Genomic DNA, 15,445 nt, shown 5'->3' with positions numbered 1-15,445 from the left:
ATAGGAATTCTTGAGAAAATGAGATGTTACTATTTTAGAGGACAATGAGATGAAGAATCAATTAGGATTAAGGCTTTATGTACCTTTTTTTAATCTAAATTTGTTTATCGTTTGAACACTTGTTATCCACAAAATTATTTCATCACATCATGATAAATATTCTACTTCTAAAATAATACCATCATGATGAAGTTAATCAAATATAATTATGAACAATATATTGGATTATAATATGATATGACAACTATTTTGGATATCTGATACAACAAAACATGATTGAACTATAAATAAAAGATATGATGCTTCCATATGATGGCTTGATTATTAGACTAATGTATGCACATGGCATAGTCATCCACCTGAATAGATTTAATGTCATCAATAGAAACATATTAAGAAGATTAAGATATATAATAAGAAATTATGTTTGAACTAGATTACCAAGGAGGACTAATCCTCCCCTATATGAACCAAAATCAGAAACACCTGTATATAGGGAAAGTCAATCTCCTCCTATTAGTCCCTTTGAGGCAACACCTCCAACAAAACCAACACCCTCCTCATCTGTCGATTCCATAGTGACTCGACCGGATCGAATTGAACTATGTCAAGATCAAATCTTAACCGAGATACAGTAAATTTATCGATAACTTGACACTCTGTTTAGGCATTTTTATTTACCACCACCTGAATAGCTTGTATATTTCTCATTTCTTTTTGTTAATGAATGAGAAAGCTCGTTAGTACAACATACATGTACTTTCTAATATTATGTGCTTTTCAATATGCATTTCTTGATGATATTATGTAACACTCTAAGAATTAGGCATGTTAAATCTTCTTAATGCATGAATTCCTATATATATTTTTCAGATTTTTTATTTTTTGTAACTTGAGTTTTTCTTTTTAAATTGAGATCGTTTCATTCATTCCTTTTTCATATAATTCACCAAAGAGAATTTATTCATGGATTTTTTATCCTTTTTGAAAGAAGAGTTTTTATTCATAGACTTTTGGGATTTTTTTTATCTTTTATGTGATAATCAATTCCTATAAATCCTTCTTCCTTCTATTTGTAATAAAAGGGATTTGATTCATGAATTTTTAGTATGTATATTTTAATATTTTTTATGAATTATTTCTCTTTGTGATAATAGAAGCTTGATTCAATGAAACTTATTTATTATGGATTTGATTTGGTTTAAATCCTTTCATGGATTTGGTTCTTGACAAAAGAAAGAACTTTTGAAGCAATAATGCTAGCTTGCCTATTTCAAAAAGCAAAAGGAGTTATCTTGCAAAGTTTTTACTTTAACTTCTCATTTGATAAATTTGCTAGCTCGCATAAATTAGTGTAAAATTTATTCGAATAGTTTAAAATATTTACATAAATTATTGAATGATTTTCTTTTTGTTGATGACAAAAGGGAAGAAATGATTAATATTGTTGAATATGATATCATACGTGAAGTGATAAATGGTTAAAATATGAATGCTTTAGTATCATGAATGTTATGCTCTAGATGATGTTAATTTTGATATCATATAGATTATACTCAAAGTGATTTATTATCATGCAGAAAGTGATGATAGATTATACTCAAAGTGATTTATTATCATGCAGAAAGTGATGAAATTGTGCATGTTATACTTGGATGGCTTTAATCTATGATGATGTATGAAATATTGATATATTACATTTTATCATAGTAATCAAAATTATTTCACTTAGAATTCAAATGCCATGATTCCTTTTGAATTTAAGTTTACTTTATCTCAACATATAATAGGGGGAGTTAGGGTTAACTCCGTCATCAATTGATTGTCATCATCAAAAAAAGGAAGATTGTTAAATCTTGAATTTTGATGATGATATCAATTGGTGAATTAATGATATAATCTATGTATTGAGATAAGTGATGTAGGACTAACTACGATCGTGAGAAAGGCAAAACGATTAAAAAATAATCGGAGTTGGGCCGGAGTCAATGATCGGATATCAGATAGGATGAATCGGGGGATACATTGAATGATCAGATGATGCAGTGAAAGCTCGCTAGAGGTTCGTCCGAGGTTTGCTAGGAGTTCGTCGGAAGATTGCCGGAAGTTCACCGAGAGTTTGGTCGAACCATTGACGTGCAGGACAACTTAGATTGTAAGTAGAATAATTGTTTTAACCTTAACTATCATAATTAAGACTTTAATTTGAGTTAGTTTTGGGAGAAATCCTAACAACTCAATTAAAGGCCAACTAGGCCTTTAACTAGGTTGAATTGGGCTAATTGGATGGTTCATTCAGCCACTTGGAGTCACGTCAAGCGGTGGCACCGCCCAGACTAGGCGATGGAACCGCTTGGGGCTCAACCTCTTAAGTGGTTTGGGCGATGGTACTGCTAGCAGTTAATGTTACCGAGTGATAGTATCGCCCTGTTAGGCGATGGTACCACCCTGTCAGGCGATGGTATTGCTAGAGCCCAGTCTCCGAGGCTCTTTCAGGCAATAGTACCGTTAGACTAGGTGATGGTACCATTAGTACCCCAGAAATCGAGGTTGAGACACTCTTTGGCTCTATTTTTGAAGTCATTAGGGCTTATAAATATCTAACTCTTTCCTACATGAAATAGCATGAAAGTATGAACAAAAGCCTTGAGATTTTGGAGTGTGAAAGTATTGAAAAAGTACTAAGAGTCCTCCTCCTCCCTTTCTAGTTTTATGATCATTCAAGAGGTGTGAGAATTGTAAGTATTGTCTCCTAAGTTCATAAAAAGGAGAAAGTATTGTAAAAGGGTGGTTGGCCTTCGCCCATTGAAGGAAGATCATTAGTAGACGTCGATGGCCTCAACAAAGAGGAATCGAGAGTGGACGTAGGTCACTACGATCGAACCACTATAAATCCGGTGTGATATCTTCTTTATCATCTCTATTCTACTTTTTTTTAATATTATCTATTGACTTGCTGCTTAGTCCACTTCACATCTTCTTTATACATATTTTCGATACATTTTTAATTGAAACGAAAATTTTCAACTGAATGTAATTTTTAGAAAAACACTAATCCTTCCCGCTGTTTGTGCTGAGTTGATCCTAACACTTATATTTCTAATAATTTATCATTTCACGATAAATTAGGCATTCAAGAGTCAATAATATATTAACAGTCTAATTAGCAATGGAGGAGCAGCAGCGGCATCAGCTGCACGTTAATCTAACTAGTTTAGCATCACATGAAGGTAATTAGCGGCCGCCGTCGACGTCGTGTCGGGGCACCACCCGTTTCTTCTTCGGGGTGCTCACGGGGCTATGCGCTGATCGCGCCATCGGTCCCATCACTCTCGCCTGTTGCTGCACCACCAGCGTGGACGCTCGGCTGCCCAAGTCTGTCGACGCCAGCAGGTCGCCGATGACCCCCAGCTCCGGGTATTCGCTCCACATCGACATTGCCGCCGTCAATGGCGACTCCTTCTCCGCCCTCCGCCCCACGATTAGCAGGCTGAAATGGGGACTCGTCTCGCGGATCACCTCCATCGTCTTCTCCCCGTCCTTCACCACCTCCTCCCTGTACACCACCCGGTCGCCGTCCACCCTGTCTCGCAGGAACTGCATCAGCATCCGGTCGTCGATTATCTCATCCCGCCCTTGCTCCCGCCACTCCTTGGGCGGGAGGAACCGCACCACCGTCAGATCGACGCTTGCGTGCTCCGCCATGCGCGCGCCGTAGGCCAGCGCCTCCCGGTCGTCGGGGCCGCCCAGGAAGTAGACCGCCACGCGGTGCACCAGGGACCCGGCGTCGGAGAGCCCGTTGTCGACGAGGATGCCAACGGAGCAGGGCGCGTAACGGAGGACGTTCAGGTTGACGGCCTGGACAGCGGAGCTGGCGGAGCTGGTGCTGCCGTCAACACCAAAGTGCTTGTGGAAGGGGACGATGACGAGGGTGACCTTCTTGTCGTGGGCGAGGGAGCAGACGTCGTCGTGCATGGTGCTGTAAGGGGAGATGCAGATGTAAGGGATGATCGAGATGCCATCCCGGTGTTGCTTCTCAAACGACTGGAAGGCGTTGACAATGTGGTCCGACTCCGTAAAGACGACGGGCACGGAGGAGGACTTCTTGTGGCGCCGGTGGGGGTGGAGGACGGCATCAGCACGGCCGACGAGCTGGATGAGGTGGAGGAGGTAGACGCAGATGGGCGCGTTAGGGGAGGGGCCGGAGGCATCGAGAAGGGCGAGGACGGGGACGACGTTGTCCTGCTCGTGGACGCATGCAAGGATGCGGAGCTCGTCGTCGGGGATGGCGTGCTGGAGAGTGCGGCGCTTGTAGGCCACGTAGCGATCCTCGGGGCGGTACAAGTACTTGACCAAGGGAGCGGTGCCGCCGCCGAAGATGACGATGGAGAGGATGAGCGTGGTGTAGAACTGATCATCCACCATCTGCAGCCCACGTGCGTTAACAGGACTTGTCCCAGTTAGAATCTTTTGCAATTACAAACAAAACGAGGACCTGAATGTAAATATAACAATTATTAACGATCAAATTACAAAATATCAAAAAGAAATTTGCAGTTGACACTCCACCACCGTCTCTTTCACGGCGGCTCCAAGAGATGGTAGAGGAGAAAAGGGAGAGAAAGGAGAAGGAAGAACCGGAGAGAGAGGAGAGGAGAGGAGAAGAAGGAAAGAGGGGATGAAATAAAAGAAAAAAATAAGTTGCCTTTGGAAATAAAAAAATAGAAAAATATATATATATATATATATATATATATATGACACGTGGATACAATTATGAATTTGTATTATTTGAATAATCCAAAACAAAAAAGAAATGTTAGAACTATATGATTATGAATTTATATTATTTGAATGATCTTGGAAAAAGAAAATGTTAGAATTATATGATGATGCTGATGATATATATTATTGTGACCTCTAATTGCTAAAGTTTGATGAGGTCTAGAGATCGTGGGCTGCTACTTAATAAGGGTCGGTTTGATTGCAAGAATAGATTTCTTTTCTAATAAAAAAAAAGTAAATAAATATATAAATTATTCGGAATTAGGAAGGATTGTACAGAAACAGAATGAACAATTTATTCCGTAGAAATAAAAAGTATTCCATCGAAAAGGAACGCATACCTCGGTTTCTTTCCACCTGACGGCAGTTTCTACTTCGTAGATGCCTTTGCTAGTCATCATGAGGCCCAGTGAGAGGGCGTCCCGGTGCGGCATATTGCTGCAGATGCATGGCAGCACCACCCCCACGAACTTGGACACAACGCACAGCACCACGAACATCTCAAACCACGCCCACTGCGTCGCATCCGCCAGCGACGCCAGGTTCATCCTCATCCCCCCCACCGCCAGGCACACCGGCAACAGCACCCCCTTCACGAACCGGTCCACCCGCTCCACCAGCGTCGTCCCCAGCGGCGCTCCCCCCGGCAGCACCAGTCCGAAGAAGAAGGGCCCCGCCAAGAAGTCGAAGCCGATGATCTCGCTCATCAGCCCGCAGGCCAGCGCCATCAGCAACACCGACACGAAGCTGGCCTCGCTGAGGAGTGCGCCATCCGGCGTCCGCCGTATGATCCAGAGCACGAGCGGCCTCATGACGTACATGATGATCCCCACCAAGCCCAAGAAGGATAACAGCCCCGATAACCCCTTCATGGCATTTCCCTCCTTACCGCTCAGCAGGAAGGTGCCGAAACAGGCCTCCGCAAACAGATGGATGATGTCGGCGATGAGGGCTGCCGACAAGGCCAGGCGACCGAGCTTGGAGGTGAGGAGGTTGAGCTCGCTGAGGACGGCCGAGACGACGGGGTAGGACGTCAGGCACCATCCGTCGGACAGGATGAGGAGCACGGGTGTCTCCGTCAATCGAGGAGGCATCTTGTGCTTCAACGCAGTGGCCATGAGGAAGACGGAAACGTAGGGTAGCAGGGTGCCGAGCACCGCGATTACGACCGCCTTCTTCCCGGCCTTGTGGATCATACTCAGGTCCGCCTTCACGCCGACCACGAAGTAGAAGATCACCAAGGATAAGATGTAGATGGTGTTGAGCTGCTCGAAGCTCTGGCGGGCGAAGAATCGCCCCGCGAACCACAGATTTCGGCCAAGGAAGCTCGGGCCTAGCAGCACGCCCGCCTGCGTCTCGCCAAGCTCGAAAGCTTAAGATGGAGATCATATTTGGTGGAAATCGAGTGCTCGAGTTAAGCATGAATACCAGGATCTGAGAGATGGCGAGGGGTTGGCCGAGGCGGCTGAGGACGACGTGGGTCAGGCTGCACGCGCCGAAGATGGTGATGAGCTGGTAGAGGAGAAGGGTCAAGGAGAAGCGGAAGGGGTTGTCGCCGAGCCATACTCCGGCGGAGGTGGTCAACATGGCACGGCAGCAGTAGATGGACTTTGCTCCCGAGTACGAGGCACTGAGGAGGTTGTCGTCGGTGGATCTCCCGGCGCCGGCAGTGGTTGCCATCTTGGTACCAGAGAAGCGAACAGAGATGGGAGCAGGAGAGATGTGCGGAGAGGGAATAGGGACGGGAGGAGGTTGAAAAGGATGGGGAAGAGAGAGAAAGAGAGAGAGAGAAGAAATGGTCAACTCAATCCAATTGTCACGTTCCTCGATCCACGAAGATGCTACGGTTGACGGTTTGACCAACAAACCCCGCGCGTCTTCACGCCATGTCTCGACACCCTCCGCCCACGGAGGAGGAGGAGGAGGAGGAGGAGGAGGAGGAGGAGGAGGAGGCTTATCACTTTGACGTGCCACCGACGGGGACATCAAAATCCATTCTTTTGCTTTGCATCAAAAGAATCCGATTCCCGATTCCATCAAACTGGAGTTAGTCCTCATTGACGATGTCATACCCACTTGCAATTTTGCCTATCGAAACGGCACAGTGTGCACTAGGTTTGATTACAACTTACAGTTCATCCTTGGATTAATGGAATTGCGATAAACGTTGATGGGGTTCCTTACGATATTAGATCATACGTTTAAATGTCCATAGATGACACGCGTGACAGCGTCAGATGAGTTTGTCATGATCAAGAGCTTGATGGGGGATGAGTGTGACATCTTTGATTGTGTATCTGAGAATCTGATTGCAAATATAGAAATTATAAGAAACTAAAATTCAATAAAAGTCAAAAATAAAAACTTTCACACCACTCAATCACTTCGGCAGTTTTAGAAAGAAAGAAGAACAAAAACGAAAACGAATTGAAGAGAGAAGAGGAAGGGACAGTAAACGAAGAAGAAGAAGAAGAAGAAGAAGAGAGAGGAAATGAAGACCAAAAAAATTTTCATGCAAAGACACAGAGTGGAAACATAAGAGAAAGAAGAAAGAAAAATAGGGAAGGAAGAAGAAGAAAATTTGGAAAGAGGAGAGAGGAAGCGATCTGTTGTGACCAGAAAAAAAATATAAAAAATTAATTTGATTAGTTCTATTATATTTCTTTTAATTAGATTAGCGTATAGGATTATAAATCAATTAATTTGATATTTATATTATGAAGGAAAAAAATAGAAAATCATATGATTTGAATAATTAATATTTTATGTTATTTGAACTTATATGAAATTATCTATTCAACATTATAATTATTATTTTTTAAAAAATTAATATGATTTCATTACTTTTTAAAATATGCAGAAAAAAGGATTTGTTCGAACTGTTAACTTAGTAAAAATTAATTGATATATTATTTTGATCGTGACTCTACCAATAAAGATTATACATTCCAACATATTTCTGAAATTGATTTCTTTTATCCAAATTGGTTTTTATCTATTCCATATCGATTAAATATAGTTCTGAATTTTATCATGGGGATATAATGTTATTCAAGTCATCGATACTATTATGACTTATATTTTGACCTGTACATTATGATTATACTTATACTGAATTCTTGGTGTTATATATATATATATATATATATATATATATATATATATATATATATATATATATATATATATATATATATATATATATATCATGACATGTACAGTACATTATGATTACTGAATCCTTAGTTATATTTATGCTTAAATGCTGAAATTAAAATCGATGTTCACCATTTAGAAAACAATCTATACAGCGAAATCCTATATAAACCAATTCCTAATTGGTTCGATTACTGATTGGACCAATCTAATCAATTCTTATTCCAGCCGGAATGTTTTATGGGTTCAACCTGTGACCACAAATTCGATCTTGAATCCCGAGTCAAATACTTGAGCCACCCGTAAACTGAGCTAACTATTTCATTTCCCATCAGATTGCGTGTACACTGCGGCCTCCGGTACCACCTGGCTCCCAGTTGCAGCGCTCTTGCGGCTCTCTGCGGCCAGCGCCGCTTCTCCCACCACCCACACCTGTTGCTGCACCACCAGCGTCGACGCTCGGCTGCCGAAGTCTGTCGACGCCAGCAAGTCGCCAATGACTCCCAGCTCGGGGTACTCGCTCCACATCGACATGCCTACCGTCAGCGGCGACTCCTTCCCTGCTCTCCGCCCCACGATCAGTAGGCTGAACTCCGGGCTCGTCTCGTGGATCACGTCCACCGTCCCCTCCCCGTCCTTCACCACCTCCTCCCGGTACACCACCCGGTTTCCGTCCACCTTCTTGTGCTGGAACTGCTTCAACACCCTGTCGTCCATCCTCTCCTCCCGTCCTTCCTCTTGCCCCTCCTCGAGCGGAAGCAAGCGAATCACCGTCAGCCCGATGGCCGCATGATCCGCCATGCGCACGCCGTATGCCAGCGCTTCTCGGTCATCGGCGCCGCCCAGAAAGTAGATTGCCACTCGTTCTAGTAGCTGCCCGCCGCTGGAGAGCCCGTTGTCGACGAGGATCCCAACGGAGCAGGGCGCGTGCTGGAGGACGTTCACGTTGACGGCATGGATGCCCGTGCTCGCAGAGTTGATGCTGCCGTCAGCGTTAACCTTCTTGTGGAAGGGGAGAATGACGAGCGCGGCCTTCTTGTCGAGGGCGAGGGAGCAGATGTCGTTGTGCATGGTGTTGTATGGGGAGATGCAGACGTAAGGGAGGACCGAAAAGCCGTCCGGGTGCTGACGCTCGAACAGCTGGAAGGCATTGACGATGTGGTCCGACTCCGAGAGCGTAGCGACCGAGGAATAGGGCTTGCGGTGGCGCCTGTGGAGATGGAAGACAGCATCGGCGCGGCCGACGAGCTGGACGAGGTGGAGGAGGTAGGTGCAGATGGGCGAGTCAGGAGAGGGGCCGGTCGCCTCCAGAAGCGCGAGGACCGGGTTGACGTTGTCCTGCTCATGGACGCATGCAAGGAGGCGGAGCTCGTCGCCGGGCCTGACGTGCTGAACAGTGCGGCGCTTGTAGGCCACGAACCGATCCTCCGGGTGGTACAGGTACTTGATCAGGGGGGCGGTGCCGCCGCCGAACACCAGAATGGTGATGATGACCATGGTGTAGTCCGTATTATCGACGACCTGCTTTCACACGCATCAAAAGGACTAATTCAGGTTAGCGGTTGCACCGTCGATCGCATTCATGGTGTCCTCGAAAGGGAAGTGTGATGAATGCGAATGGTGTCCGGACGCACCTTGTCCTCGTGCCACCGGATCGCGGCACATACTTCGAAAATGCCCTTGGTGATCATCATGAGCCCCAGGGAGACGGTGTCTCGGTGCGCCATCCTGCTGTAGAAGCACGGCAGCGTCACTCCCACGAACTTGGTCACCACGCAGATCAACAGAAACATTTCGAACAGCCCCCAGTGGCGGGCGCCGGCCAAAACGGATATCCTCGTCGCCATCCCGGCCATGACAATGTTCGTCGGCAGTAATATCCCCATCACCAGCTCGTCCATGCGCTGCACCATGGTCGCCCCCAGCGGTGCTCCCCCCGGCAGCACCAGCCCGAAGAAGAAGGGCCCCGTGCTGACGTCGAACCCGGTGACCGCCGTCAGCACCCCGCACGCCAGCGCCATGGTAAGCACTGCCACGAAGCTCGCCTCGTCCAGAAGTGCCCCCTCCGGCGTCCGTCTTATGAGCCAGAGAACGATCGGCCTCAAGACGAACAGAATGAGTGCCACCACGCAGAAGAAGCATAGTAGGGCCGAGAGGCCCTTCCACGCGGAGTGGAGCTTCACGCTCAGCGAGTACGTTTTGACGAAGGCGGCCAGGAACAGATGAACGAAGTCCGAGATGAGGGTGGCCGACAGGGCGAGGCGGCCGAGCTTGGAGCTGAGGAGGTTGAGCTCGCTGAGGAGGCACGAGAGGACCGCAAAAGACGTGATGCTCCATTTGTCTGACACAGCTAGGAGCACTTGCGTCTCCATGAAATGGTGAGGGATCTTGTGCCTCAGGGCTTTCGCCGTGAGGTAGACGGAGACGGCGGGAAGTAAGGTACCGAGGAGGGCAATGGCCGCCGCCTTCTTGCCAGCCTTAAGCATCAACCCGAGGTCTGCCTTCACGCCGACGACGAAGAAGAACAGCATGGAGGCCAAGATGGCCGCCACGTTGATCTGCTCAAAGCCGTAGGGGGGAAAGATTAGATACGCGAACCTCTGATTTCGGCCAAGGACATCACCGCTTAATATAATGCCTGCCTGCATCATGTCAACCAGAGAACACCCATCGATTGATTACGACCATACATATCGATTAAGGTGGAAAGCATGGGTATCATGACGGCTTAATTAACTACCACGATCTGAGAGATGACGACTGGTTGGCTGAGGCGGCGGAGGACGACGTGGGTAAGCCGGAACAAGACGAAGATGACGGTGATCTGGTAGATGAGGGTGGGTAAGGAGAAGTTGAAGGGGTTGTCGTCGACCCAGAAGCCGGTGGAGGTGGTCATGACGGCACGGTAGCACAAGATTTGCCTCGTCCCGCTATTCGTGCCACCCAAGAATAGTTGCTCGTCATCGGGCAAGGCCATCTTCCTCAGGGCACGGAGACACCGGGATAGATGCAGGAAGGGAGGGAGGGAGGGAGGGAGAGAGAGATGTGCAGAGGGAAGCAGGGAAGGAGAAGGGCAACGATCGAGAGAGTGAGAGGAGGAAAGGCTAACAGGTGGTGGAGAAATGGCCCGATCAATCTGATGACGTTCCTTGTTTCGCGATGGAGTTCAAATTGCAACAGTTGACCGACGACATCGAGCAATCCCCGTGCCGCCGGAAACTAATTCGGTAGGGTGAGACCGAACATAGTGTCATTTGATTGGATCAAGTTCGACCAATTTTGATCTAACCAACATAAATTTCAAAATTTTATGGAGTGCAAATGATATCTCACCCAATTCTTTTCCGAACCTCTGATGAGAACAAACCAATGTGACAAAAAATGATCACTGTCCTCAAGGAGTTGGAGATATATCACGCTATCTATAGCATAAACGAAGAAAATTACAATTTAAGACACCAATAATTATTAATATAAACTATAATTTGTAAAAAAAATTGATAAAATTTTCTCCAAGATAAAATTTTCTCCATGACATAATGGTGGTCGCCAATCAAATAATAATTTATAGCTAAACCATTTTATTTCGTAATAAAATATTATAAGAACTCAAAACTAAATGTATTCAAAATTGTAACTTGAAATAGAATCATTTAAGGATTATAATTAAATATTTTATGTGTATGATTTTAAAATATTACATAAATAAAACTATAAAAAGTGTATGCTGAGTTATCACTCATCATCAGAGGCCCTATTCTATTACTAAATAATCCATCCAAACGACCGGTTGAGATTTATTTGATTGATGTAAGTTTTGAGGTATTATGAGTATATTTTAGATCATTCCTATGAAGCTTGTTGTACATTGGTTGTTTTAAATAATTATTTCAAAAAATATACTCTTGATCTTTATTTAAAAAAAAAACTCCTTTGAATATAATTTGAATAGTAATTTATTCATCATCGATGTCCTAAGAAGATAAAGAAGAGGAGGAAAAGAAAGAAGAAGAGACAAAAGAGGGGGAATAGGGTTGATCTATTTAGTGAATCGATTCAGAAAAAATAATGATTTTGTTAGGATCGAGAGCACTAAGAGGGGGGGGTGAATTAGTGCAGCGGAAATTTTACAGCGATTAAAACCGAAAGCTGCGTTCGTTCAATAAAAACTATTATGATGCAAAAGCTAATTCTCAGTTTATATCTAGGTGCAGTTTGCGTCTAAGCGCAGATTGCGTCTAAGCGCAGTTTGCGTCTAAACACAGTTTGCGTCTAAGCGCAGTTTGCGTCTAAACACAGTTTGCGTCTAAGCGCAGTTTTCGTCTAAACTCAGATTTGCGTCTAAACGCAGTTTTACGTCTAAATGCAGATTTACGTCTAAACGCAGTTTTATGTCTAAACGCAGATTTACGTCTAAACTCAGATTTACGTCTTAACGCAGTTTTACGTCTAAACGCAGATTTACGTCTAAACGCAGATTTACATCTAAACGCAGATTTACGTCTAAACGCAGTTTTACGTCTAGACGTAGATTTACGTCTAAACTTTGAAACTCGTTTGTATACTCGCAGAAGGTAGTTATGCAGTTGAAATCAAGACGTAAACATGAACTGAGATCTGATGATTGTGCGAGGAAAGCCGATTTACGTCTGAATGCAGATTCGGAAGAACAACACTTAGAACTTGTTCGTGAAAGCGCAGAGAGCAGTAGTAATGAAGGAGGTTTGCAGTAATGATAAAGTGCTCAAAAATAAACGCAAACCAGAGATTTAGAGTGGTTCGGTCAGCCTTGACCTACTCCACTTTTGGCTTCCTCCACCGACGAGGTTGCCGACGTCAACTAGGTGCCTTCCTTCAATGGGCGAAGGCCAACTGCCCTTTTACAGTTTCACTCCTTTTGACGGGCTCAGGAGACAACCCTTACAGATCCTTTCTCTCCTCTCTTTACAACTCAAGACTTGAAGAACAGAAAGAGGAGAACTTTTGGACTTTACACAAATTTGAGCTCTTAGAATCACAGAAAAGATCAAGAATTCGTTGTGGATCTGTATCTTTTCAGTGCTGAATGGGTGGGGTATTTATAGGCCCCAACCCAATTCAAATTTCGAGCTCAAAACGATCAAATCCCGGAATTCCGGGATCAGGCGGTTGCACCTCTTGACTGGAGAGGTGGCACCGCCTGGCAGAGCTCGAAGTCTGAGCTCAGGCGGTTGCACCTCTCGACTGGAGAGGTGGCACCGCCTGGCAGAGCTCGAAGACTGAGCTCAGACGGTTGCACCTTCTCTGTCAGGGGTGGTTGCACCTTCCTGCCAGAGCTCGAAGACCGAGCTCAGGCGGTGCATCTCCTGACCAGAGAAGTTTCTCTTCTCTGCCAGAGGTGATCGCCCCTTCTGCCAGAGGTGGTTGCATCACTCTGCCAGAGGTGGTTGCACCACTCTGCCAGAGCTCGAAGACCGAGCTCAGGCGGTGCATCTCCTGTCCAGAGAGGTTACAGCTCTCTGCTAGAGCTCGAAGACCGAGCTCGGTGGTTGCATCGCCTGCCAGAGCTCGAAACTTGAGCTCTGGCGGTGCTACCTCTCGACAGAGGAGGTTGCACCGCCCAATCTCGCTTGGAGACTGAGCCCTGGGCGGTTGCACCTCCTGGCTGGAGCGGTTGCACCGCCCAGTCTCGCTGGGAGACTTAGCCTGGGCGGTGGCACCTCTTGCTGGGGCGGTTGCACCTCTTTCACTATTTCAGCTCACTTGGTTTGGCTCCAAACTTGGCCCAAACCAATCCGAACTTGAGCCTAATTGGCCCCTACTTGGGTTATAGGATTAACACCTAATCCTAACCCTAATTAACGTGCTAACTATGATTTTAAAGACATTTTCTAAGCTATTACAAAGTCCGCAAGTCAAGACTTCTTCTGGCGAGCTTCGGGCAAACTTCCGGCGGTCTTCCGATGAACTCTTGGAAACCATTCTGCGGACTCCCGGCAAGCTCCTAGACTTCACGATTTGATCTTAGCGAGTTCCAACGAGCTTCTTCGGCAAGCTCCGATCTTTCTCGGCGAGCTCCGTGAACTTCCAACGAACCTTCCGGCGAGCTTCCGAAAAACCCTTCGGCAAGCTCCCAACTCATTCTAGGCTAGTTCCGGTAGCATTCCCGACGAACCTTCGGACTTCCGTCGAACTCTCGAACTCGCAACAAATCCTTCGCGCTTGACTCCGACACTTTGTTTCGCTTTATGTCTTCATCGTTATCATAGTTAATCCTGCACAACAAAACAAAACTTCGATCGAGACAATTAATCCTAAGCAATTAACCAAGTTGTCCGACATGTCATTGGTCCCTCGACGCTTCGTCCGATTCTTCGGCGCATCGTCCTCTCCTGCAGCCTATTGCCCAATCGGCCAGTTGACTCCGCAACTCCGATATCCTTGGCACAATACCCGCTCTTCTTGGCCCGATGCCCGAGTCCACGGCCCGAAGCCTTCTGTCGATACGTCGACCGATCCACCGGCCCGACGTCCAATCTTCTGACATGTTCCTCCGGCACAACATGATTTTCCTGCTTTAATTGTCTCATCCTGATCGAAGCATCCTGCGTCACTCAAAACGCAGATTAAATCATAAACATATATCAAGTAGTTTCATCATCAAAATACGAGATTCAACAGATTTGACCACAAGGATAAAATCAAAATTTATTAGAAAAAAATTATTCCTATGTAATTTTTCAATAGAGCAGCATAAGATAAAAACCAAATAACATGATCTTTTTTTCCCTTATGGACGTGGACTCCAAAAATACGTCTTTTAAATTGTTATATATGAACAGAATTGAATTCTTAGTAAAAAAAAAAGAAGTGGTAAGCACATTTAGTTTCATATTTATTGAGAGGAGGGGAACTTATATCTTATAAACATCAAAATTTAAGGGAACAAAATTGTATGTGCTCACCGAACATTCTTGTTGAACCCTTGAAGTCTCTTTTGGGAGCACATATAACCATGTTTAAGATGATATATCGAGTAGGATATGATATAATTCAAATTTCAAAGATAAAATGGATCTATAATCATTAACAATTGCAACAAATTAATGATCAATTATTAATTTAGTATAAAAAAAACTTGTACTTAGTAGTGATATTGGGATAATAACAAAAATGAAATCTATTTATTATATGATCAACCGTCTAGCGTCATACAATAAACACCCTGACATCTTATCACCACGTGATTGATGGTTCAGCATCACATGACTGACATCTAACGTTACATAGCCAATGATCTAACATTATGCAATAAATACTCTATCATTCTTCAAACGTTACAATTACATCCATTTACACTGTATGTTCAAGACAATCTCAAAAGGACCAAGAGAAAGATGTGTAACAATCCCAACATTGATTGAAGTCTTCAAATAAAACAATTTTGAAGCCCCTCTCTCTCTCTCTCTCTCTCTCTCTCTCTCTCTCTCATACTCCAATTCTAAAATATTTAGCTCGAAATAAC

General features: G+C 44.9%; 3 protein-coding genes across 3 annotated transcripts; all 3 read right to left on the bottom strand.

Annotated features, from left to right (window-relative positions):
- Positions 1-3,234: 3,234 nt before the first annotated feature.
- LOC135606662 (cation/H(+) antiporter 15-like) lies at positions 3,235-4,425 on the bottom strand. The gene has a single exon (XM_065097717.1). It carries the CDS (start codon positions 4,423-4,425, stop codon positions 3,235-3,237), a length of 1,191 nt encoding a protein of 396 aa, XP_064953789.1.
- A 16-nt stretch (positions 4,426-4,441) lies between these two features.
- LOC135606661 (cation/H(+) antiporter 15-like) lies at positions 4,442-6,495 on the bottom strand. Its single transcript, XM_065097716.1, has 3 exons — positions 6,214-6,495; positions 5,127-6,134; positions 4,442-4,495 (listed from the first exon to the last, which is right to left on the bottom strand). Exons 1-3 carry the CDS (start codon positions 6,463-6,465, stop codon positions 4,442-4,444), a joined length of 1,314 nt encoding a protein of 437 aa, XP_064953788.1. The 5' UTR covers positions 6,466-6,495.
- Positions 6,496-8,167: 1,672 nt separating this feature from the next.
- On the bottom strand, positions 8,168-10,918 carry LOC135606660 (cation/H(+) antiporter 15-like). The gene is made up of 3 exons (XM_065097715.1): positions 10,682-10,918; positions 9,576-10,583; positions 8,168-9,462 (listed from the first exon to the last, which is right to left on the bottom strand). The coding sequence occupies exons 1-3, from the start codon at positions 10,916-10,918 to the stop codon at positions 8,263-8,265; spliced, it is 2,445 nt and encodes an 814-aa protein (XP_064953787.1). The 3' UTR covers positions 8,168-8,262.
- Positions 10,919-15,445: the final 4,527 nt, after the last annotated feature.

Source organism: Musa acuminata, chromosome BXJ2-3 (genome assembly GCF_036884655.1).
Source record: "Musa acuminata AAA Group cultivar baxijiao chromosome BXJ2-3, Cavendish_Baxijiao_AAA, whole genome shotgun sequence".
NCBI lineage: Eukaryota > Viridiplantae > Streptophyta > Magnoliopsida > Zingiberales > Musaceae > Musa > Musa acuminata.
Note: the sequence above shows the minus strand (reverse complement) of the source record. Positions and strands in the feature narration are given on the sequence as shown.